Source organism: Tupaia chinensis, unplaced genomic scaffold (genome assembly GCF_000334495.1).
Source record: "Tupaia chinensis unplaced genomic scaffold, TupChi_1.0 Scaffold000141_1, whole genome shotgun sequence".
In the NCBI taxonomy this organism is placed as follows: domain Eukaryota; kingdom Metazoa; phylum Chordata; class Mammalia; order Scandentia; family Tupaiidae; genus Tupaia; species Tupaia belangeri.
In genome coordinates this window covers 2,316,259-2,343,256 of record NW_006159611.1, presented here as the reverse complement: position 1 = coordinate 2,343,256, position 26,998 = coordinate 2,316,259, and the positions used below count along the sequence as shown (strand labels likewise).

At 43.5% G+C, this 26,998-nt stretch overlaps 1 protein-coding gene across 1 annotated transcript in view; it reads left to right on the top strand.

Annotated features, from left to right (window-relative positions):
* PRL (prolactin) overlaps positions 1-18,745 on the top strand; it is a 22,728-nt gene extending 3,983 nt beyond the window's left edge. The window contains exons 2-5 of the mRNA XM_014586501.1: positions 12,107-12,288; positions 13,955-14,062; positions 15,244-15,423; positions 18,495-18,745. Coding sequence (XP_014441987.1) covers positions 12,169-12,288; positions 13,955-14,062; positions 15,244-15,423; positions 18,495-18,689 — 603 coding nt within the window. The 5' untranslated portion in view covers positions 12,107-12,168 and the 3' untranslated portion in view covers positions 18,690-18,745. The remainder of the gene's footprint in view (positions 1-12,106; positions 12,289-13,954; positions 14,063-15,243; positions 15,424-18,494) is intronic.
* The last annotated feature ends 8,253 nt before the right edge of the window (positions 18,746-26,998 follow it).

The following is a 26,998-nucleotide window of genomic DNA, read 5'->3' as shown; positions in this document are numbered from 1 at the left end:
CCGCTACATTTTCATAATTTTCTTTTTGCAGAAATTGACTATTGAAACTATTTATCGTCTTTGTGCTTGTGTGTGTGTGTGTGTGTGTGTGTGTGTGTGTGTGTAGAGTCAAAGAATATTTTCAACACTGTTTAATATGCCACCAGATCAGCCCCAGCCATGGTGGCACAGACAGGAGGGTGCTGTTGCGTAGTACTCAGGTCATGCAGAAAGACCCAGGGTGCGAATCCCAACTCAGTTGACCCGAACATACCAGGCACGTTCTTGGATACGTTTGTGATGCTGGGGGGCTACAAGGCTAGACGGCAGTGTGATGAGATCTGCTCTGCGTGTCGCTTCCCCCATAAGTAAATAAGTTTTCGTAGAAAATAAATATCAAATCAGTCCTAAACAGAAGCCATTGTTGAAAGCAAAACTCAGTCCACCAATTTCATGCTAGGTTGGCAGGGTTAGATCCCTGGGGGCAAGGAGCCAGGCTGGATTCATGAATAGGAGGGCGCATGGAGGAGCCAGGAATTCCCACAAATCATGACAATCATGCCCATCCAATTTGGTAATTAGGTAGCTATTTGGTCATACATGTAAGGGACAGCCCCTGTACATCAGAGATGGGGTCAAAAGCATAAATGGAAACTCCTTTTCCTTATTTATACCTAAGTCCTTGTAAGTCCTTAACAGACAATGACATACAATTTGTTCTGAAGAATAAGCACAATTTTTCATTCAAAATCTCAAGAGTTTTAGTCCAACAAACGCTTGCTAAAAAGATAAGGCTTAAGATCTAAACTGAAATGTGGGACTATAATGAAAGGGAAATAGTATTAATGTCACTTTTCGAAAGGTTCAGATGGGCCTATTGAAAGAGAGACTGCATGTCCGAAAGTCTCTCACCGCCTCACAGAACAACACTTTTGGTGTGGGGTTTGGAATGATAAAGTTTCTTAGGCTTCGATGACATTGAAATAAACTACGAAGAAAGACTTTTGAGGATTTTTTTTTTTTTTTTTTTTTTTATGACAAGGACAAACCCATGACATTTTCACAAAGCCTTTGGTCTTCACCTTGGAAATCTGTTTAGGATAAAGGCAGGGAAATGAACAGGAAAGCTCTCAAGGTGGGATGCTATTATTAAATGCAAATATATTCATTAAGGAATTGGCCAAACAGGAAGGTATATTCCACTTTTAATGAATGTTTTAAGCATGCAAATATGCTGCAGGTGTACAGTTTAATTTAACCTTTGAAGCAGTGGTTATCAGTGGAAATGGGCCCGGCTAATAAGATGTGCTCTGGACCCAAGTTCGTTATTTTATATACATGCTATATAAAAATTTTAAATCTTTCCAAAGCGGCCTTATTTTTACTTTCATATCTTTGACCTTCCAGTAGAGTCACTAAGATCTCCAATAGCATCATTTTACAGAATTTTTATTTCAAGTTGTATTGCTAGAAATGCCTCTTATAATGGAAATGTGACGTGTCATCTTTTAACACATCTTCTTAAAATGTTCAAACACTGATGAGGAATTAAAATATATTTTGCAGGGACCAGCAGTTAGCACAATGGCTATGTCGCTGGACTCCCATGTAGTCGACCATGGTTCAAGTCTCGGACCCAGTGGCTTAAACTCACGCCAGGCACGTATGCATGTGTGCCCAAGGTCCTGAGAGGAGAATGAAGGAGAAGGGATTGTGGTGTGGCCATCCCCCCTCTGGGGTGATTTCTCACTTTCTGTCTCTCTGTCTTTCTGGCGAGCGCACACACCCTATAGCAAAAACCTCTCAAAAAAAAAAAAAAATATATATATATATGTATATATATTGCATGTAGTGAATTTCAATGAAACACAGTGAGGTTGTGACAATTACCTGAGTAATTCAGAACAGACCTTCATACGTGTTTAGTATCCCCCCAACACACAGAGGGAATCAAAGTGATCATAGTTTTTAAAGTTAAAATGTTCAGGTAACATTGATAAAATCCACACAGCCTTGAGCATGTTATCAGATTCTCATCAGAGCACTAGAAGTTAAAAACGGGTTTTCACTTTTCAAATCATCATCATTTAAGTTATCTAGGAATGTGAAGGTCAAAATTAATGATGATTTCCTTAAAAATTGCTTAGGACTCTCATAGTCTACCAGACAATGTTTTTATCTATCTAAGTTGCTAACATTAAAACAAAAATCTAAAAGCTTCTGAACAAAAATAAGATCAGATCAACACAAGCAAATGCAATGATTACTTTTGTGAGATTATTTTTAAAAGGCAAAAACAAAACAAAAAATATCTCCTCTCTTGGCATTTAGGATTAAACTTGCTACAAATTGAGCCCTGTGAATAATCATTTCATTGGTAAAATTCGTTTATGTAAGCAAGAATTTCAAAGACAGTTATATCACATATTTACCATCAAAAATTATTCTTAAAAGATAAAATATGCATTCCTAAATACTTGGTATAACCTTAATGAGAGAGCTTCCATCAAACAAGAAAGAGAATTCTCCTGATTTTCATAGCTGTTCCCGATATGTGCCATTCGTAATTCTAATTTATGCCAGTGGATATCACCAGTGTGCTCAGGTGTAGCCAAAAGTAGCTATCTCTTATTCTGCAGTTATTACCAGAAACTCAGAGCTTATAACCACTCGCTTTCTTTCTCTATGAAATCAATACTGCTCTCTGGAAGAAACGCCTATTTCTCACCTATTAAATTAATCTTCAAAGGTTTGAGTATAAAACGGCCTGTGGGAGAGAGAACACTCAAAAGCCACGTCTAAATGGTAATAATAATATTGCTTCCCTCAAGTGGGCGACAGATAACCTTTTATCTTTTCTTTAATCTACAAGAATTCTTTGACTTTCGTTCCCCTAATGATGTAGAAGTGACAAGTGAAAAAGTTAAATGAAGATTTTATGACATATGCAAGACTCATATTAGTAAAAGAATTCTTAGAGACCGAAATGGCAGATAAATCAAAGACCAATTTGAGGGAGAAGGAAAAATTAATAGCTTTTTGTTCCTTATCTACATACCTCATTAAGAAATAGTCTAACAAACGTATTGTTTTTATAACATGATTTAGAATCACACTCAGATTCTCTCTGACAGTGGCAATGTTTCCATAAAGGTCTCAAAGTGGTTAAAACATTCCATTTCTCTCCCCTTTCTCTTGGGAAACTCAATTACTTTGGCATTTTCCCCTAAAGTAACGTGTTTCTCAACATGTCTGAGGTCACAGTTTCATCTCCCCATCAAGAAGCAGCTGCACCAGGAGCTCAGTGGGTACGTGAGTAGAGCAGGGAAGACAGAAATGGCACCAGTAAAGACCGGCTATGGGCACAGCAGCGATGAGAGGCTCCAAGAGGCTGAAGCCACTTGGGGAGGCCCCAGGAGCTCATCCTGAGATCTCCCTACGGACGCCTAGCATGCACACAAGTGCCCATGACCCGGCTGAGTGAGGCGGCTAGTGGAGCATGGCGTCACAGCCCTGTTGGGGGTGTGTCTCTCTCTCTCTCTGTTTCTCACATGGAAGAAACAAACACCAACTTAAAAATGAATAGCGAGAGAGTGCCAGTACGGCAGGCAGAGCTGTCGAGTGCCTGTGCCCGCTCTCCTCGTAAAGAAGTAGGCTTACCTCATTTTCTTCATCTGTAACAGGCAATCTTTGGTTAAATTTACTCCACGGTCCCTCTGACCCTCAAATACTATGATTTAGACAAATGAAAGATTGCGCAGTAGCTGTCCTTCAGGATGATTAATCTTCTGGATGAATAAAAGATTGAAATTACATTGGAAATAGGCAGGAGAAAATAGAAGAGAAGCTATTCTAGATAGCCAGGTCAGGGTAACCCGAAGAGAGGAAGAGCGAATTTGCTGGAGGTTATAGACACAGAGTAATTGCGACAGCAGTTGAGTGAGGTGTGAGGGAGACAAAAGAAAACAGACACAACTCTGAAACGTTAAGTGTGGGTGATGAGAGTCTACTCCGTTGAGAAAAAAAAGACAACCCATTAAGGACTTTCTTTAATAATTCAGTATCTTTTGCTCAAAGCCGTATAGGCCGAAATGTCTAACATGCATGACAGCTTGGAAGAGAAGCTAGGGAAAGCAATAGATGTGGAATCGTCTTCGCGGATGAGACAAGTCAAATTGTCACACCGGATAAGACAGCCACTCAGAGACTATAGGATTGAATGTCAAAACATTAACATAGATAAAGACTCAGGGACTTATTGGGATTTGGCAATGAAATAATCACAGATGATCATTAAGAGAAAACAAATTATTTATAGAGTCTTATTGTGCGTGTTCTGTTTATTAGGAAAGTATTACCGTCTCATTCTGGTCAAACGTGATTCCATTTATCTAGATGTGCCACAGGTACTTGAGACAAGTGCACACGTACAATCTCCTGCTCTTTCCTTAGCCAATTTCCCCTTGCATTCTCATAATATACGCTTTGGGTTTTGGGTTCTGTGTTTCAGTTTTTGTGATAGGGCACATGCACTCAAGGGAGAGACAGAGAGAGGGGGCAGAGGGGTGAGAAAACACACCCGAGGGGAGGACCATGCCACAGTCCCTTCTCTTCCATTCTCCTGTCTGGATTTTGGGCATGCACACACACTCGCCTGGTGTGATTCCCTAGCTGGCAGGTCTGAGACTTGAACTCTCCACCAGCCATGTGGGATCCAGCTGCCCCCACCACCCGGCTGCTGACTGGATAGGCTGCAAGTTTTTGATCCTATTACTGATGGATAGGTTTCTTGGGGTCTTCCTTCTGAAGGCTCCTATTTCATACAACATTTATATTGAATAAATTTGTACGCTGTTCTCTTGTTAATCTGCCTTTTATTAGAGAGGCCTCAGCCCTGAATCCTACCATGGTCCAGAAAATAAATCTCTTCTCTTCTCCAAGATAAATCACTTTGTTCACAAGTATCTAATTGGAACTTGTCATTTTTTAAAGAAATGGATTCTTTTTTTTCTTTTAACAAGTATACTTAGTCCATCATATGTTCGATCTCCTTCTGGCCTCCAATCTTATATTTGTATTAATATTTCCTTTATTTTCTATCTTGTGTTAACTGTCTTATTGTTTTTAACCTGTGTTTGTGTGTATCTCCTTATTCTGACAAAAGGTTTACCATCAGTTTTCCATTTCTTAGCGGTTATAATTGTGCATCATTTTGTTAAAACCTTTCATTTAAAAAATTAGTTTGACCATATTAATTGACTCACAGATGAGAACCATGGGCAAACTACATGGTCATATCTCCCTCCATTTTGACAGGTATATTCTTGCTAGTTTGTCTTTAAACTTATTTTCCATTCATTGTATTGGGTTGAGGGAGATTCGGAATTCTGTGACCTGTCTCATATCAGAAGTCTTCCTCATTACCTTGAAGTTTTACTTTCCCCTGCCATGTGAAAGCTTCGTATACATGTTTTAATCAGTTTTGCCTGATAGAGCATTTCATCAAGGAATTCTTATTTATGTGTCTTTTTTTTTCATGTTAGCCAGAAATTATAAAGCGCTTTACAAAACAACCATCTCTTTAGTTAAGTCCTGAATATCAAAGGATTTATTATACTTGTGAGACATGCAGTGTTCAATGGATAAAGCAGGGGGGGAAACAAGTGGACATGTCATAGCCAAGATATTTTAGACACATTCTAATAGCAAAATGTATTAGAAGAAGAAGAGTATACAGGCTGGGATTGGAAGACAGCATTTCCTGGGAAGAACCTGCCTTACTTCTCAGTCTGAATTCTTCCAGCATGTACAAAAACAGTGAAGGAGAACAGCAAAGGTAATGGGGCATCAGCCCAGCTCTTACCATCAAACGCTTCTCAGTACAGATCGGTACGGATGTTTGCCCTGGCCTCCACCTGCCCTGACTCCCACAGACCAGCCCACCTGCTTGTCGAGGGTCCCCACAGGCTGACCACAATGGAACAGCTAAACGGTGCATGTCCCCAGCCGAGGGGCCCACAGGGGTCTGACCCGCTGCTGTAGCTTTCTGTTCTAGTTTAGTGGTGTCTATGCTAATTCGACTTTAATCATATTTAAAATCATCCTTGGAAGTAGTCATGGCTCAGAGTCCCATTTTCTATCATATAATATGACAGATGATTGATAGACAGTCAGATAGATGTTAGCTGGCTATAGACAGATGTCTTAGTACGCACGAGGGTGATCCGAATATTGGGACGTAATTAATCATTACATTTACCTTATCCTGAGAACAGCACTGTACAGGAAGTCCCCCCGGTCCTTTCTCCAGTCTGCCCCTGGTGCTGTCTGATATTTCAAATTGCAAATGGCATAATTCTATCTGCTCATTTAGTCCACGCTTTGGAAGATGATCATTGGGACTTCGAAATCAATAAACACTGTAACTTTGAGCATTTCCATATTTTACTTTATTAAATATAACGTACTGGTAATAGAAACCAAAATATCTCTGTGATACATTAATTTGAAGATTTTTTTTCAACTTCTTACTTTCTTTTGCCCTTTAGTATCTACCACTATGTCTTGCAGTTCAAGTTCCATGAAGCATTTTAAATGTCTTACATCCTAAGTGACAGAAGATAAAGCAAAATTATCCCCCCCCAAAAGTAAACAAAAAATAGAGAAAACCCAAGCTCCATTCCACATAAGGAATGAAAAACTAACCTGATGTTACTTAATGTGAAAAATGAGAGTCCTTTGGGGAAAAACAAAATGGCAAAATTGTTTGTTCAATTCAGGTACGAAAAGTAGCATGGGGACTTAAGCATAATTTGAGCTATTTATTCAGCTGTTTGACCAAAATCAATCACCAGCCCTCCATTTAATCACCAGCCCTCAAACCAACCTGACAAATGAATCGTGTTCTGTCAATACAAGCAGACAAGTCTATTCTTAGCAAATTTCTCTCTTGCTAAGTTTAGGTTCCATTTCGTAAAGACAAGGGCCTACCAAAGAGCACACCCAGAAAGTGAAGTAAAAGGGGTGACAAGATACCACAGCCAGAAAAATGGGACCATCGTGATTTTGCGTAAAATATGCCTTTTGCATTATTTAGGAATTGCAATATTCCACTCACAGGAACGTGGGGTCAGAGAGAAGGAGAGCGGTGCCCAGTAAATCTCACGGAGGAACACATACACCTTTTTGCAGTCAAATAAATCAATGGCCCTCCACTGAATAAACGCAGCTCAGGTTTCCTCAGATTACTCTTATCCTGGCTATCTGCAAAAGCTGTAACACCTTTAAATTTTAAGATTAAGTTGTCGGTGTCAGCTCTCACGGCAGATTTTCTTACTCTCCAGTTGCTAGGAGAGGAGGGGCACAGCGGGCAGCATTCATTTCTCTAGCACACAGTTCTCTGCTTTCTTAATAATTCACATTTTCTGGGCCAGCAGGCAGCCTAATGGTTAAGGCGTGGGACTCCCACATGGCCAACCGTAGTTCAAGTCCTGGACCCAGCAGCTTGAAAATCACACTGGTTGTGTGTGCGTGCATGCCCAGAATTCCAGAATGGAAATAGAAGCGAAGGGGGTACAGTGTGACCATACCCCTGGAGGCTGATTTCTGACTTTCCCACTCACTGTCTCTCTCCAGGGAGTCCATGCACCCTGTGACAAAAACTCTAAAAAAAAAAAAATGTAGACATTCACTATCCGGGGGAAAAGGCCACGTAGCATGTGCACATGAAATCTTGACCCAGTCTTCAGAGTACTGGAGTTTCTGAATCATTACACTTGATGTTTATAATTAAAAATCTAGGGTCGCTTAAGCTAAGGCAATTAAGAAGATAGTTTGTTAGTGACATTGGTCTTTGAAAAGATTTCTACAATAGGTCCCCAAAAGAACACTTGGTCAGATCATTGCTAATGCACGAACGTGGCACTAGCAGCGACAGAAAAAGGAAATGCCACCAAAGAGATTATTTTTAAATCCACTCATCTGTCAGTTGGCCGTACAAGGCAGCACAGCTGAAAGTGAAGGTCACAAGCTGCTTTCAATGCATAGACTCAAAAATTGGAGGAAGTCATGACCACACGGCCCTTGTTCATCACAATAATTTCATCTAGAAAATCTCCGAAAGGGGAATGGAACTTCTGAGCCCATGAAAGATGAATTTGTATTACCTTTGCCCCAGAATGGCTTGGAGTCAGAGAATGGAAAGTGACAAGAAGTACCTAACAGTTTATCCACCTCTGCCCCAGAAGAGAGGAAACCATTGGCCAGACATCCATGTTATCATAATACATCTCATGCTAGGTTGTGTTGAACACATGTCAGAGTATGAGTGTGTGTGTGTATGAGTGTGTGTGTGGAGGGAGTACTTTGTACCTGAAACTACTATGTGACTTTCCCCAAGTAACAACCCCAAGATGGGGAGTGGTGCCTTGCTCATCTTAGACATAGTGTACAGAGATATTTCTTAAAGGGCTCATCTCCCAGACTTCCTCACACCCTCCTGATTCCTCTTGAATCGATCACTTCTCCCCGTCTAATTTACCATGGAATTATTTCTTCTATACATTTTACACTTGCTCTCTCTATGTCTCTGTTTCTTCATCTGTAAACGGGATAATAACACAACTATTCACATATGCTAAAATCAAGACAGGGCCAGCAGGTGGCATGGAGGTTACGGCGCTGGATTCCACAGGGCCTACCCTTTGTTTCAAGTTCTGGACCAGTGACTTGAAATCACACCAGGTTCATGCATGTCCAAAATCCCAGAAGGAGGATGGAGGAGAAGGGATTGCAGTGTGGCCATCTGTCCCAGGGGTGTTTTCTCACTTTCCTTCTCTCTCTGTCTCTCTCTAACAAGCGCATGCACCCTTTGACAAAAACTTGGAAAAAAGGTAAACGGATGAAAATGCATGTTATAATGGAAAGTACCACATTGATATGATTTTTAAAATGGCAAAAGAATGTGTAAAGCAAGACAAAAATGAGAGAGATATTTACTGAGAGTATCACAGGGAACTGAAACTCCTTCATTCTCAATTCTTATCTACATCTCCAGGTACACAGTGTGTACATTTGAAATCTTCACTTCCCTAGCAATCTTGAATGAGAAATTTAATAATTACTAATACCTAAGACTGTTGCTTAAGTGAAATATAACACTTTATATTAAAAAAAAAACTACAGAGAAACGAAGGTAAACGTTAAATGGCTTGGGGCTTTTACAGATTCTTTAACCCAAACCTGCCTCCAGATCACACCTCCATTATTTCTCTCATTTCCGTTTGGTCTAATTAATCAAAATCCTTCCTAGAATGCTCATTTCTGGCCAGTCTGTCTTCCTGAATATGAATAAGAAATAAAATACCATTTGATGTTTGAAATTATGGGGGTAATCTCAATGACGGAAATAGATGACCAGGAAAAGGGAAGAGAGTGTCTGATTAAAGATATTCATGAAGATGTCAAAGGCTTATAAAGCCAATATCTGGGGAAGGGACAGCTGTAGAACTTGCAGGTCTGTGGTGGCGTGCCTTTCCCGCAATTGTCACCACCATGAACAGCAAAGGGTCACCACCGAAAGGTACGTGGGACACTCCCTGACTGGCTTATCAGCACTCCTTGGGGGCATTAGCATGATATGATAGTGAATGTTCTCCTAACAAGAGGTTTCAGGTTTCCAGAAGAACTCTAGAATGCAACTGTGCAAGGAAGCTATGGGAGACAGCAAGGAGCCTCAAACAGGGTAATTCTGCTCTTGGAGACATTTGGGGATATCTGGGGACATTTATGATCATCTCAATTGAGGCCAGGAGTTGAGGAAGGTGGGAAAGAGGTGCCTTTGGACTGTAGTGGGTGGAGGTGAGAATGCGGTCACAGGTCCTTCAATGCACAGGACAGCCTCCAGAACAGAGCAAAGAATTACCCAGCTTGAAAATGCCATCGATACCCAGATTAAGACCAAAAGAGTCCTCCTTAGGTCCCATTGGTCACAACTCCAAATGGCAGACATGAACGTTTCCTGGTTCCCTGGTCTGGCCAGGGAACGTGGATTGGCCAACTTTGACCGATCTTAGGTAACTTACAGCAATGAAGCCATAACACAGACGCTAACAGAACCGTCTCTGGCATGGCTTTGTCAATTTGGTTCAAGCCAAATGACATTTCAAAAGGAAAAACAGGCTAGTGATAACGAATCATCCTCACTTTCTTGGTTGACATGTGCAAGAAAAGTAAATTAGTAACAGCAATAACATTTGTTTTATAAAATGAAGAAAAACATTTATCTATTTTATCTCATCTCTGACTGTACAAGTCTCTTAGATGATAAATGTGCAGGATAAAGAATATCTATCCGGTTATGAAGGTCCTGGAGTCGCTGTTCCAGTCTCTCTCTGCAAAGCACATCTCATTTCCACATGCAGATAGCATATCCATCTGGCTACATGATATGCCTATAACAAGCATAAAATAAACTTTCTGGAAGACTAGTATTTCTATAAGATAGATCATCTTGCAATGTTTTCTATTTTGCAGGTAAAATGTGATTTAGCTACATTTCATACTAAATATTTTAGGTATTTTTTAAATAGATTTAGCATTAGGGTTTTTTTTTTAGCACAAACATTTAGCGTGTGTCTGGTTTTGCCTTGGACATTTCCGATTGTGTCGGTGGAGGTTCTGTGGTACTCGGCTCTCTGTGACTGCAGGCTGCTCTCCCTTATCCCCTTGGATATGGACCAGGGAAGTGGTCAGAGGACTTTGCACCCAAGCTGCCCATCACCCCCGTCCTTTTGAAGGTGCTAGTGATGGACAGTTGAGGTGTCTATAGGCACCCGCTGATGAGACGGCAAATGGATGACAAAATCGACTCTGATTGTGGAAGGTTTTAAGTGTGTTTTATAGGCAGAGCAGGGAAAGGGGTCAAATCCAGCTTTCTAGCCTCTGCTATCGTGCAATCGCAGGCAAGGTGCCGTTCCTTACGAGGAATGGCAGCAAGCTCCACCAGCACCAAGCCACCCTGACCCCTGACAGGGTCCCTGTGACACAGACGCAGTCTGCGAGCCAACAGGTGTGTGTGACGTGACAGCAACAGCCCCTGGAGGCCGGCCCACCCCCGGTGCTTGGGACATCTCTTAGCCTCTATAAGCCACCCATGTCATCTATGTAATTGAATGATGATTACAAAGGCCGAGACTATCTCGTAGGGTTAGTATGAACCTCAAATTTAGGGAGAAAAAAAAAATGAAAGCTTTCGGCCAAGTGCCAAACAGATGGATGTTATCATTGTGGTGAGCTTATGGATCTGGAGATAGTACCGTTTGTTTGTTTGTTTGTTTGTTTTGGAGAGGTTTTTGCTATAGGGCACGTGTGCTCACCAGAAAGACAGAGACAGGCAGAAAGCGAGAAATCACCCCCCAGGGGGGACGGCCATGCCACAATCCCTTCTCCTCCATTCTCTTGTCAGAATCTTGGGCATGCATGCACATGCGCCCAGTGTGAGTTTTAAGCCACCGAGTCCGGGACTCGAACTGTGGTTGACTACATGGGAGTCCAGCGACATAACCGTTATGCTGGTCCCATGATAACACCATTTGTTAAGTCACCATTCTCTCTGCTCAGCATTCGCAACCAAGCAGACCCGTGTCTATTCGAATCCAGCCTGAAGGTAAAACAGATCAGCAGCGTTGTTCTCCTTAGATTGGTGGCTAAGTTGTAAACTCAGATGACGCTGAGTTAAAAAAAAAAAAAAAATACAAACTCCTAGAGAGACTGACTGCTAAAAATCGGCAAAATCTCCCAAGACAGTCTACTGTCTTACAAGAATGACCCTGGCTCAGAATTAATTCAAGCTCCAAATGTTTGCGAAGTACAAAAGGACTTCTGGGAGCAATAGGAAAATCGAGGGAGTCATGCACTTCTCAAACGGTCTATCTGTGCAAAGATAATGATGTATCTAAATGTGCCCAGTGAACGGTGTTGGCCCTTCTGCCATCCCCGCTCTTGCTGTACCCACACAGTAAGCTGATGGCAGCTGGGAGCCACCCGATCCCCTCCTTTCAGCAAGATGACTTTGATAACCTCGACTGAACAGATCATCTCAGAGGTGCTCCTGTCTTTCTTTCACCAGGGTCACTCCTGCTGTCACTGTTCCTGCTGTCAACTCTGCTCCAGTGCGAGGGCGTGGCCTCCATGTCTGGCTGTCCCAGGGGGTCGACCAACTGCCAGCTGTCCCTCACAGAACTGTTTAACCGTGCAGGCCTCATTGCTCAGAAGTTCCAAACGGCCGCCATGGATCTATACAATGAATTCGTAAGTACCACGCGAGGGGCCTCTCACGGAAGGAGCCATCTAGCCAATGACTGGGCTTCTGCTTGCAAAGGGAAAACCTCACAATCCAGATCTCTGATGCGGAAGCCCCTCCTTATTTGTGGATTCAAAGACCCATGACCAACAGGGAGCCCATGTGTGAATTATCTCATGACCTCAGGGAAAGGGTGAAGCTGACAACACCCATCTGCAGGCCCTAAGTGCCCTTGTCATTTATAAGTTCTGTTTATAACTCAGGGAAGGGCTGGTCGGGAGTTGGAAGGAACACCGAAGAAGGAGCCATGACGGTCAGGTCACGGAGAACACGAGGGCTTTCGGAAATAGTGGGTCCCCTAGAGACTGTGGCTTGGTGTTTATCATAAACATGAGCGCAAGGCCAGCTCACAGTAAACACAGCGTATGTTACACACAGCCCCTTCTACTCACCGGTTTGTCCTTCTGCCCTTCCTCTTTTCAAAAGTATGTTTGCAGGACCAGCAGTTAGCGTAATGGCTGTGTCGCTGAACTCCCATGTAATCGACTGCGGTTCGAGTCCCAGACCTGGTGACTTAAACTCACGCTGGACATGTGTGCATGCGTGCCCAAGATCCCGAGAGGAGAATGCAGGAGAAGGGATTGCGGCATGGTCACCTCGCCTGGTGGGGGGGGGGGGGTGATTTCACACTTTCTGTCTCTGTCTCCCTCTGTCTTTCTGGCAAGCACACACACCCTATAGCACAAACCCTCTCCAAAAAAATAAATTAAATGAATAAAATAAAAAGTATTTTTGTTATACGGCACATATTCTCACCAGAGAGAGAGAGAGAGAGAGAAGTATCCTCTAGGAATAATGGCCACACGCAATCTCTTCTCCTCCACCCTCCTCTCAAGACTTTTTGGCACACACATGTGTACCCAGCACCAAACCTCCAGGTCCAGGACTCGAACCATGCAGTCAGTCACGTGGGCTCCAGGCACCTTAATCCACACAGCACTGGCTGGCCCTATCCTCCTTCCTAACGAATCATCTCTTTCTTTTGTCTTTTAAACCTTCTTAGTAATCCCTTTCAACATTTACAACTTTTTCAAAATAGTCGTTTTCTTTGTGGTTTTTTTTTTTTTTTTTTTTTCTGTTCTCATTGTCTCAGGTCTTCTAAAACCTCGCACTCTGTTTTTCTGATTTAGTTTGTCAAGACAAAAATGTAAAAAGTAAAGAAGGTTGTGTTCTGTGTCTCTGGTAAACTTGGCAAGTTACAGGTGTGTGGACTCGGTCAAAGGAAAGTTGTTAACTTGAGAATGCCTCTTAGGGGACCCGGCTCCCTCAGGTCCCGCAGTAAACGCAGGTGAGACGGTGAAATACAGACACAGGTATGCTCTGCAAGAGAGACGGCACTGAGGAGAACGCCGACTGTTGCATCATTTTGTTCTTTTTAGTGTCTGTGGCGAGGATGAAAGCAAGCGAGAGAATAACGAAGGAGCGAAGAGGGTGGGAGTTGGAAAAGTTAGATGGAAACAATGAGTTCATGGAAGGAAAAGTAGGCGGAAGGGTTACTTTCTCAACGTCCTGGTTTCCACTTTGTGTCCCCCTCAATTTGGACGCCGTGCGTCTGTTAGTATAACCCAGGAAGGGGTTCAGCCCGACTAATGGAGTTTGCTTCTTTGTGTGCAGCACCAACAGTACTCTGGAGAACAAGGATTCCTCTCCCAGGGCATCGTCCCCTGTCACACCGCTCTGATCCCCTCACCGGTCACCAAGGAACAGGCCCAAAGTTACACTGTAAGTCTGAGCCACTCTTCTCACCAAAACATCCAAGGCAGGACACCGGGACCACATGCTCTAGGGGGTTAGCAGCACCAAAGCAGGTCGTGGGAAGCACCTGTGCAGAGGAAATGCAGGCACGTATGCAGTCACAGGAGAAGTCCCAGGAGGCCGAGTCAGGAGCAAAGTCCACCGCTAGAGGGGACAGCAGCAGCAAACCAAAACGTAGGCCTATACGCTGTCCACGCGGACGATGTTCCCTGAGCCAAGGCCATGTGCCCAGCATGTTCTGATGGGCCCATGGGAACATTTGTCCTGAGCTGGCTCTCCCTGGGTGACAGACGCTGGTGTGTGTGTGTGTGAGAAAAGCCAACACACTTTCTGCATCACTGTTGACTCCCTCACTGCACTTCCCACCCCACCCACGATGTGATTTGAGCTCTCTCCTGCATCACCCAGCCGCTCCCTCTGCTTCTGCGTCTCGGACACTGACCTTCTCTGTCTTCACGGAGCCCCCTGCCTTCCCCCAGCAGGGCCTGTAAGATAGTATATTTTGCTTCTTCAAATTGCAACTATTGTCTCTGTTTTGATGACGAAATCTGCGTATCAACCTCTCCCTTCTGACTTCCATGCATAACCACGGTCTTAACATGACTTGGAATAAACATCTTCACGTAAATACCCTCAATACACACAATCTTCTTTCCCTCCAGAATTTTATTAGAGGCACCAGTAGTCTGTCGGTCCACGATGCTCATCAGTAACGATGAGGATAATAAGAGAACAGGGAGGAAGAGAGGAGGGACATGGGACGGGAGGAGGGAACGACGCCGATCCAGAGCAACTACACTGTCGGATGCTTTATAGAACACGTGCGCGCATCACTGCTTTTAATTCTCAAAGCATCCTGAGAAAATATCACACGGAACTCAACCCATGCTGTTGTGCTTATTTTGAGTGTATTTGTCTCTTCCATCAAAGAGGAAGAGAGCCGGACCGACAGGCACCCCCAACAGGGTCTCTGTAATTGTGTACCCATCTCAGCAGGCCTGGGTCACACACAAACTTGAGTGCCCAGGTGTTCAGGGAGGTCTTGGGAAGCGAGCCTGGACCCCCTCCCTGTGGATCCAGTCGTGTAGCTGTGGCATCACCTCCAGGCCCTGGCTCCTCCTGCTAACGTGCTCTCTGTGTCTGCTCAGAACGAACAGCTCCTGGGCACGTGCCTCAGCATCCTGCGCTCCTGGGAGGAGCCTCTGTCCCATGTGCTCACGGAGGCGCGTAAGCTGCCCCGGGTCTCGAGAGTCATCCTGTCAAAAATCGAAGATGTGGAGGCGCAGAACATGCATCTCCTCCAAGGCGTCCAGAAGATCATGGAGCAGGTGAGCCCCTCCTCACACCCATGAAAGGGGGGCCTCTGGCATGAAACAGGAGTTGGAAATGCCTCACTTTGCAAGAACACAATGTAGGCTCTTAAAGCGAGAGCCCATTCACTCAGAGTTAGAGTCTCATGTAAATGAAAACTAAAATCCTGCTGGGATATCCGACGGGTGCAGCTGACCCACAACTATGAATGCGCCCAAGCCTTCCCCTTCCTGGGGACAGGGAGCGCCAAATAATATCTGCAAGACAGAGACCAGCAGGTGTCATAATGGTTACACTGCTGGACTCCCGGGTAGTCGACCACAGTTCAAGTCCTGGACTCAACAGCTTAAAACTCACGCCAGGCACACACACACCCAAGGTCCCAAGGGAAGAATAGAGGAGAAGGGATTGTGGTGTGGCCATCCCCCTGGGGGTGGTGTGATTTCTCGCTTTCTGTCTCTCTCTGTCTCTGTCTTTCTGGTGAGCACATGCACCCTATAGCAAAAATCTTTCTCAAAAAAAAAAAATTTTAAAAATTGCAAGATAGATATTTTCTTTAAAGTATCCCAACACACCCACTGTTTTTGCCATAGGGCGGGCGCCACCATGCCCGCCAACACACCCACTGTTGAAATTCTGGTCAGATCCTCTTTTTTTTCCTCGCGCCCAAGGATAAGAGTGGGAAGGGAGAAAGGGAAGAACCAGAGTCAGATCGCATGGTTCTCACCCTCACCCTGCTCTGCTGCACGGATGCACCAGGGAGGGAGGCGGGTGGAAAATTAGACTGTAGCATTGAGGTTGTCCCCCACACACCAAATTCCACAAAGTTACAAAAGCAGGGGCTGTATTTTTCTGGAATATTCTTTATTTTGTCATTTATTGAGTTATCTCATCCTATGTTTTACTTTCCTTGGTGAGCCAGCATCGAAATTTGTATCACATTTAATCTCCCTAAATAATTTGTCGAAAATGGAGTATGTGTTTGCAATATATATCTCCATTCAGAAGGGATCATTTCAACAGCGGTGAGATAACATCTAAACAGCTTTCTGAATTTCTCAGAAATAATGTAACGTCTGAAGAAAAATAGATAATTAGAGGAGTAATCACAGAAGCACTTTTATAGATTTTTTTTTGTCTAGTAAGTACATGTATTCGTGTGTCATTTTGGTCTTTTTCACAGCAAAAGACTAAATCCAACATGAATTGGGAGCACATTTTAACCTTGAAACATATGAAACAAACATCTTGACTTTCAGGTTATTTCCCTCCTAACTATGAGTCTACCTCCGAGGTCACGAGCGTGTTCTGTAGACCTTCATTTCTTCCTCTCCTGCCCCTTCTTGTTATTCTTCCTCATATTATTGTCTCTTGCAGAGTAAATTTTGTTTTAGAGGGCTCAGGCAGAAAAAGAAAAAAGAAAATACAAAACAAGGCTACATGTACACACACTTGCACCTACACAATTTAAATGACAAATAATGAATTCCATATTTAAAATTGGGGGGCTGGCCCTGTAGCCTAGTGGTTAAGAGAGTCAGATTCTACCTGGTTGACAGCAGCTGGGTTCCTGACCCTGGCAGCTTGAAAAACATGCCACATGTGTGTCCCCACACCCTGACAGGATGGGGAAATGGAGGAGGTCTCATGGCATAACCATGCCCGTTGGTGGGTGCTCACTCGCTCTCTCGCTCTCTCTCTCTCTCTCTCTCCCCCCCTCCCCTCTGGTGAGCACATGTGCCCTCTGGCAATGAAAGAAAAAAAGAAATTAGTAAAAGAAGAAAAGAAAATTCTCCCTCTGTGAGAGAAAGTTTAGCGAACCAAGGTATACAGTTGTCCTGGATGCGCACTTGGCATGGAGCTAGCTGACCTCCCAAGAGGTGCCAGGAGGGTGACTTGATCTCTGAGCTGCAAAGGCTGATGGATGTGAAGAGATGAGGCACTCCCTCCCCCATCTGCTCCCAGCCATTGCTGTCATGGTCATTCCCCAACCCTGGCACACAGCCCACCACTGAGTGGTTGCTGCCAGTCCCCTCCTTCTCAGGGGTGCTTCTCCAAGCACCTCCCATCTTGGGGATCCCCAAAGAAAGCAGCTTCCCCCATACAAACGTAAGGGGTACCTGACCTGAGTGGAGGAGAGTCCCTGATGAGAGCCGCAGCTCTTCTTAGTCACGGTCCCCGGAGGACCCATTCCTTGAAGCACCAAGTATAGTCCTCATACATGTTTGTTTTCATTGTCCTAGGGCATATGTGCTTACCAGAGAGCCGAGGGGAGAGACAGAGCACCCCTCAATAGAGTATAGTCACACCATAGTCCCTTCTCCTCTATTTCTCAACACTGTCAGGATTTGGGGCACACACATGTACCCTATGTTTTTTTCCAAGTCATCTGGATGGGGATTATAACTAGTCAGCCATGTGGGATCTGGTTCCCTTAATCTCTAGGCTATGGGCTGGCTCAATTGTCCTGTGTCTAAGCTTTTTGTTACAGATACTATACAAAAAATAGATTTGGTTCAAAGAAGAAAATAATTAAGTGGTGAACTGACAGAATAAAATAAAATTGAAAGGGTACCTCTGGAACAAGATCCAGGAAGCACAATTCGTCCTCAAGTCAGAGAGCTAAAATTAACCACTGTCTTGTCTCTGGTCAAGTCCCTATTTTTACTCAGATGGCAACCCTGTGGTTCTCCGTCTAGCTACTCCTGCCAAAACACTCTCCACCCATCATGATTTACAAGGGGACTTCTAAATCTGGTGGGGTGGGGGGGAGGGAATTACAGTGCAGGCTTATTTTGGTGTCGAAAAATGAAAATCCATGCTTTTTTTTTTCATAATATGCATTTTCTGTAAGTTTTTAAAAAGACTCCCTGTCTATGTCAGAAACTGTATGCAAGTGCTCTACTTCCAGTGGGTGGGTTACTGTTAGATTTCTGACCCACTGACCCAGATACACGAAAAGCGTGTATTTGGCTAAAGTTGTAGATGCCTGTACATTCCCCAAATCTAAAGCTGACAGTTAGAAGGAATGAGGATTTACACCTGATTATGATGGGGATGGTAAGTCACTGCCTCTTCTGGAAATTAGGTTCGCCCCGGCAGCGTCGCAGAAAACCAAGCCTACTCCACGTGGTCAGGACTCCAGCGTCTGAAGTCGACCAGTCAGGATACTCGTCTTCATGGCTTCCACGTGGAGTGCCGCTGTGTACGCAGGGATGCGAACAAGGTCAACAATCTCCTCAACATTGTGAAGTGCCGAATGGATCCCAGTGGCGGCTGCTAAGCCCGGCTCCATCTTCCCTGCTTCTCAGATGCCTCTTACTGACCCAGGCCCTGGCCAACCCCTTGTAGTTCCATAGCTTTCAAATACATGCTTGGGTCCAGTGGGTCTCCTTTTAAGAAATAAAAACTGACTCCTTAGAGATGTCAAAAATCTAAAACATCCGTTTGTCCAAGTTTCTTGTCTCCATTTGATAGAAAATCGAAAGAAAAATCCACCACAGCTATTGGGAAGTTTTTATTCAAATTTGTCACAAATAACAGAAGCCAGTCTTGCAAATAAGACAATTAAGAGCTGACTCAAGAATTGTAGTAAGTTACTATGGGTCAAGTTGGTAGAACCAAAGAGGTGATGAGTAATCATGCTAGTCATGCTGCCGTGAGCACCGGATCCTCAGGACTGTGCTGTGAGAGCCAGCCGGCTCTCTCAGCTGACTTTGCCAGAGTTATGGCAGACAGTGTAAACACAAGGCAATCGCAAGGGTCCCCCAGGAACATGAGAGTACTGAATGGTCCACAACTTGTGGTGGTGCAAGCATCAGGTAGTTCCATCGTTCTCTGATGGCTATTGTCAGCCATCCTGTTCTGGTGTCTCGTCTCCTCAGCGTCATCTCGGATACATCCCACATGTTCTAGTCACTCTGGCTCTAAGAAGTCCAGTCAAGTTCCATCTCCACCTCATATTCAAATTATTTATCATGTTCATCTTGCATCACCATGCAAGGGACCTAAGGGCGAACACAGAGGTAGTTGTTCCTGCAATGTTTCTTTCCTTCTCTCGCCTGGAGCTACACTCCCCAGGCTGTGCAGGAATGAGGCAGAGGATTAGGAGGATGGAAATGCCCTGCCTCACTGCTATGGCAGCCTTCTTGTGGCAGGCGGGGCCAAGCTTGGTTCCCTCTGAGCAGTGGGTGTCTTTGCTGTGAGGCACATGTAACCTTCCAGGACACTGACAGAGGGGATACCTCTATATAGTTTCTTTTCTGGGGACATGCTCTGGCGTGGATTTCCTTCCCATCCACAGCTCTACCATCAGCAGAGCTGAGTTGCTGCTAATCACATAGCTCAGCAGGCATCCTGCAAGTCATCCACCTGCCACGTGACCCATGGGAAACTTGTGCATCAGACCCCCTCATAGCAAAGAGGAGTAGTAACATGCCTCACTGCTCACTCCTTCCTGGGTCTTAGCCAACCTCTTATCCTTCTGTTCCATAGACACAGACTGGATCGGAAGTCAGATTCATCAGCAGATGTTCACCTGAGGGCTATGGTGAATTCTTTTAAACCCAATGAGTAATTATCTCTATCAACAACTATTTTAGAAAGTCACCCTCATGAACACTTTCTACTGGGCCACAGAATTATAAGCTCCTCCTCAAATACCTAGTCTAATTACTGAGTCTGGAGAGGGATGACCAGGAAATAGTAGCTCAGCCTGTTCTTCCAGCGCTAAGCTGCGTGGGATGGGGCTAACCTGGTGGCTATCTCCCCCAGCTTGTCGTCTTGTCAGGCTGGTCCCACAGCGCCTTGCCACCATTCTCAAGGACGTCTACATAACAGACCATACAAAATATCCATGTCCCCTTCTGTTGGACATGAAATAAAAACAAACAATAAGGTGGAATAGGGAGGAAGAGAGAGGAAGAGACAGAGACAGAGACAGAGAGATGGAAGGAAGGAAGGAAGGAAGGAAGGAAGGAAAATGAGTAAAAGGCTTGGGTTGTAAGAACAAGATTAGAAAACTACATTTGGTGAAGAATCTAACTTAATCGTTATGCCCCGAAGGCAAACATTACTTCATGTTCTCCTCCCATGTCCCTTTTTCTTCTCTCCTCTCTTTTTTCTTGAATGTTTGTATTTAGAGTATTTTTTCCCCTTATCAGTTGGGAGTCTATAGCTCCAGAGAGAAGCCAAACTCGGCATCTCTTCAGATCAGAATTCACAGCAATTTTCTACCTCTTTTCCAAGAAACCTTTCTCACACTGGTAGGAACACGTCCCAGCAGAACCAATTTCTTCCCTCATAGCCAAGGTTATTTTTATCTGACTGCTTCCCATGTCTGTAACTGTCATGACCCAAGCCTTCCAGAACACAAAAGAACACTCTGCCCGAAACCAATCTATCGACCCCTCTCTTCATCCTGAAGACATACAAAATGCCATCTCTCTACTATTCTAGACTTCTTTTTTTAAAAGGCAAGAGAGCATGAAAGCTTGTACACACTTTATCCCTAAGTAATTTTAGTGCTGGAAACATGGAATCCTATTACGATACCCACTTTACCTCCTTCTCATCAATTTCCAGATGTTTTCAATGGAGGGGATGACATTCATCAGTGGTAAAGTTTTGTGATAAACGAATTGTGATTGTATAAAATTTAAGTTCACCACCAGTCCACATGCAATGTCATGCACCCTTCTCTCAAAAAATATGTATTCTAAGCACAAACTTAAGACTTCTGGTAAACCACTGAGGGGTAACAGTAAGAGACCTCTCCCGGCTTGACTGTGGCATATAAACGGAACACTGTAGTTTTCAGACAAGACTGAACAGAGCCAGCGGTGTTCTGCAGAGTCATAACAGTGGTGGGGGGACATTTGGGAAGACTACAACAGTCACTCCTTTCCAACCGGAGTGAGTGTATTTGTTTTTTCTTCTATGAATTTCTATGTAAGGTTACAATTGAGGAAATGGTCCTGCAATCGCAAGAACAGCAGCAGTGGTTACAAAATGGACACAAAAAAATTAAAAAAAAATAATAAAAATCCTTGATTAGTATATCTCAGGTCATGGGAACTATAGCGACTAAATGAGAGGTAAGAAAAATCTGTCGGGTCAACCCATGACCTGGTGGTTAAGGGAGCTGGGTCCCACAGCCGACAGTCCAGTGAGTCCCAGATGCAGTAGCTTGAAGAGCACGTTGGGCACATGTGTGTCGGCCCCAAACCCCCAAAGGTGGGGGAGATGGAGGAGAAGCGATTGTAGCATGGCTGTGACCCACGGGGGTGCTTTCTTACTTTCCCTCTCTCTTGTTCTTTCTCTTTGGAGAGCACAAGTACTCTAGCAAACTAAAACAAAAAGGAAAAATGTGCCCTATGGAACTGTGCTCTCAAATTGTGCAGAAAGAGGGACCAGCAGTTAGTGTAATGTCTATGTCGCTGGACTCCCATGGAGTCAACCACGGTTCGAGTCCTGGACCCGGTGGCTTAAACTCATGCCAGGCATGTGTGCGTGCGAACCCAAGATCCCAAGAGGAAAATGGAGGAGAATTGAATACGGCGTGGCCATCCCTCCTGGGGGTGACTTCTCACTTTCTGTCTCTCTGTCTCTCTCTGTCTTTCTGGTGAGCGCACACGCCCTATAGCAAAAACCTCTAAAAAAAAATGTGGAGAAAGAGAACGATACATAAGTATGCAAATTACTACACTATATGGTAGAAAAAAGTCAATGTAAGTGACAGTAAACAAAGCACTACAATGAACTGAAAGACAGCTAGGAGCCGTGAGGTCAGAACACGATATTGTTCTGGTACGGCCTGATTGAGCTGGCTTTCTGATGGCACAGCATTGATGCCGAAAGGCAGAAACAAAAAGTCAGCATACCTGCCAATTAACTGAGCATCCTTACGGTCGATGAACGTAGTGCCTACATTTTTCACAGAGAGAACTGAGATGTCACTATTGATACATGTAACAATATAAGGTATCGCTAAATAATCGACTTGGCCACAGCATAAGAAATGCTCACTTTTAAAACAGACATTGAACCGTTCTCATTGGGTGATGTGCTTATTTCTGTGGGGTAGTGATGGGAGACAACCAGGCAAGGGTCATCTAAGCGTTCTGGGGATCATACATCTCGACTTTGGAGAGTGGGCGCATGGTCTACTAGGCAGCGGGAACCAGTACATTTTGGTGCAAGAAAGCACTATGTACAGAACAATAGAAAATAGAAATATTAATCTGGAGGCCAACGGGTGGCACGATGGTTAAGGCACTGGACTCTCGCATGACAGACCATGGCTCAAGTCCCAGACCCAGTGGCTTGCTTTCTCACTTTCCCTCTCTCTTTTTCTGGTCAAATTAAAAATAACAACAACAACAACAATAACAAATTAATGATGCTTAAAGAAAAACATATTAATCTGTTGGTTTGTGTGAGACTGGTAGAGCAAAAAGAGTGGCCCAGAAACTGTGAAATATTATTATGACACTCTAAAGAAATCCTCTGGCCAGAGGAAAGAAGCGAAGGGCATGGGCACAGAAGGGCATCACTAGGGTGGGACCTCACGGGGAGGATGGAGTAACAGAAGAGTGGTCAACACCCAGGAACCTGAGACTTGATGGGATCATGAAAGATGGCAAGTCCGAGACCAGAGCATGAAGTCCACCACGTTTTCACCCAAATGCATATGACCTTTGCTTTTCTATACTTCACCAACTGGATACCAGGAGAACCATAAAAAAGGTTAACTTCCTTCAGCATTTCAGTGATGAGTTTACTCAAGAGCCTCTGCTAGATTCTATGGTATGCACATTTCTAAGTCACTCAACTCCTTTGACATGACCATGAGGCATGAATGATAAAGCACAGCGAATGAATAAAAATAAAATGAAAACAATCCACTTCTTTATTGAGCCATCCCTAAACACATGCTAATCAGGGGTCCTCTTCAATGTCTGTCTGCTCTCTGCAACAGTTTTCATTCCCTTCCTAACTCTACTCTTGTGTACTCCCCCTTCATCGTCTTACTCTGAGCGGATGATCCATTAGTCACTAATTAAATAAATAAATTGAAAAGTCACTTTTAAAGGGGTCAGATGGTAGTACGGTGGTGAAACACAGGCTTCTCTGAGGCTGATGTACATGGAAAGGTTCTGGATCCGTGTCCAGAAACCTCCCTGAGTGTGCTGCCTATGGCCTGGGGCAGGCAGAGGCGGGGATGGACCATGGCCTCTATGCCTGGTTATGGGTCCTCTCTGTCTGTCACTCATGGAAGGAAGGAAGGAAGAAATATAAATAAAGATAACTTAAGTTTGCTTTTAAAATACAAGCATTTTAAGGATTCTTGAAACTGAAGTATTTCTGTTTTTTCTTTTTCTTTCTGTTTTTGCTTTTTAGTTTTTACTATAGGGCACGTGTGCCTACCAGAAAGAGAAAAGTGAGAAATCACCCCTCAAGGGGGAAATGGTCACACCACCATCCCTTCTCCATTCTCCTCTTGGGATTTTGGGCAGGCATACCCAATGTGATTTTCAAGCTGCCAGATCTGGGACGCAAACTGCAGAGTTGGCTATGTGGGATCTCGTGCCTTAACCTCCATGCCACCTGCCGGGCCCAAACTGAAGGTCTTTCTATCTCTCAAAAACAAAACTCTCATAGTGAAATGACTCTGGCATCTTTCTAAGACACCTAGGAGGCAGCCAGGTGCGTCTCTGCTACGGATAATCATCTGCAATGAATATAACCTGTTTGGATTAACAGGGCAGGGCAGACAAAGGAAAGAATGAGAGACGTTAGAGAGCAGCACACGGACCAGCGGAAATACATGTACTTTACAAGCAGACCCGCACTTGCATCTACACCAGCGTGATGGGAGCCAGAGGAGCCTAATCAGAGGTGGCTTCTTCCATAAAGATGCTGTATGAGTTAGCGCTGAGAAGGCTCAGTCAACTCAGCTGCTTCAAAATGATTCCTCGATTCCAAGACCCAAAATTACTCATGCCATTTAAGTGCAATAAGTCAAAAAAGTAATGTAGTCTAGACTGAAAAAGAGTGAGCTAATACTATTTTTTAAATTTTATTTATTTTCTTCATTGATTTAGAAAGATTTTTGCTACAGGACACATGCACTTGCCAGAGAGACAGAAAGACAGAAAGTGAGAAATCACCCCCTGGGGGGTGGCCATACCACAATCCCTTCTCCACCATTCTCTTCTTAGGATCTTAGGCATTCACCTGCATTTGCCTGGTGTGAGTTTCAAGCTGCTGTCACATGCATTTGCCTGGTGTGAGTTTCAAGCTGCTGGGTCCGGGATTCAAACCACAGTCGGCCATGTGGTTTAAGTCCATTGCCTTAACCACTAAAACACCTGTTGGCCCCTTTACTATTTTTTAAAGTACACTCAAGATAGACATTTGGTCTAAAAAAAATTGTCTTTGAACACATTTTATATTTATTCTGAGAAAGAACAGAAAATGTATTTTATATTTATTCTGAGAAAGAACAGAAAAATATCCTAACCTGGTAATGTTACATGTGGAACAGTTAAATCTTCAATAGCTAATAAGAAACCACTAAATCCTAAAACATATAGGTCAACCCAGGACTTTGCTGCTGGTCGTTTAACAAATATTTAATCAATTATCACTTTGCTCAGGTAATGTTATAGGTGCTTCGTCACAGCAATGAAAGTAGAGATGTTTGATCTCATGGGACTTATACTCTAGTTGGCTGCCATAGTTTGGACACCTGCATTTGCAATTTATATTCTCGATGCTTAGTTCCCACTGTAACACTTTGGAAGGTGGGGAGACCTTATGAAACGGGACCTAGTCAGGAGGGGGACACCATCCGACTGACTGGGGGTATGGGAGGAAATGATCATTTTGTTTTGAATACACCTTCCCTCCGCTCTGCTTCTGTCAGCTATGTTGTGCGGGAGCACTGCAGGCTGGCCTGGTGCCTACTCTCCACCTCTAGATTTCCCAGCCACTAGAATCACGAAGCAAATAAACCTCTACCACTTATAAATTACCTAGTCTCAGGTATTTCTGTTTAGCAAAAAACTCATGAACTAAGATGCTGAAAGCAGACAGACAATCCATAATAAATACGAATATAAGTACTTTATATATAATATGGTAGCAAGTGATGTATGTCATAGAAAAAATAACGAGTAAAATCAAGAGATGGGGCTTAGAAAGCAAAGGAAATTATTGTTCAAGACAGGTTAGAACTAGCGAGAGCAACAGCTGCCCACTTGCATCTGCTCAGACATGCAGACATGTGCTTTCTTGCAAATCCAGTGTCTGGGCAGACGCTGTTTTCCCTTCTGCATAACTTCAAAAATGATTCTTTCTCTGAGGCTCTAAGATTGATGTATATTCTTAACATTCATCCAAATACAAATATCCTGACTATTCTGCCTCTCTTTAGTTGAATGGAAAGGTTTTACAAACTATTTTGGGGTAAACTCCCCCAAATTAAGTCCCTTCTCATGCAGTGAACTTGGAAAATCTTCTGTCACCTAAACTATCAGCCTCTAAACTACTTTTATTTTACAGCTCCCTATCTGTGCCCTAATTAAATTATTTAAAATGTCCATACATGTATGGTTACTGTGATATACCTTGGCAGTTAAAATACACACAAAATGAAAGGACACCAAGATAAAAATAAGTAAAGTAAACATACATTCTACCATCTTCTTCCCCAAAAGATGAGGAAACTCACTTTTGAAGCCTCTGGACTAACGGACTCTGCACACACTTACGTGTACCACACGTGTGTAAGTATCATAATAAAATCATTTATTTTACATACAATTTAAATCAAAGCTTTCAGAAGGCCACAAGAGGATGGGAATAAAATTATATATGGATATCTCTCATCATATGCACATATAAAATTTTGTAAGTGCAATTAAATAATCACCATTAGCGTTTTTATTATTCCCTCATCAATTCAACTAGCTAGATCATAATCCAATTTTGACAATAGGTTCCCTTTTACCAAGGGTTTAAATATCATCTCAAAGCATATTGAAAGCAAAGTGATTACCTACAAAAGTAAAATTTACTGTGGCTATCATTATATATATCCATGAGGATAAAGAATTAATGAGGAGTTATGGAAGTATTAAATTTAGAAGAAACAGAGAGCATATCCACTCAGAGTTGGACATGTATGCTGTTTACTGTACTTTTCCCAGATTCTATGGCTTCCAGAAAAAGAGGCTCCCCAACTTCCATCTCCTGCTGCAGAGTCTTTTTCTTTATTCCTTTCTCATCTTCCTTCATTAAAATATCTCTCCTTGGTGTAAAACAGACTTTAGACTTCTATTAGGTCACTTTTGCTATAGGACACACGCACTCAACATAGAGACAGAGAGAGAAAGCAAGAGTCATTCCCCAGAGGGGATGGCCACACTGCAATCCCTTTTCCTCCATTCTCCTCTCAGGACTTTGGGCACGCATGCACACATGCCCGGCATGAGTTTTAAGCCACTGGATCTGGGACTTGAACTGCAGTTGAGTACATGCGAGCCCAGTGATGCAACCATTATGCCATCTGCTGGTCCCTCATGATGC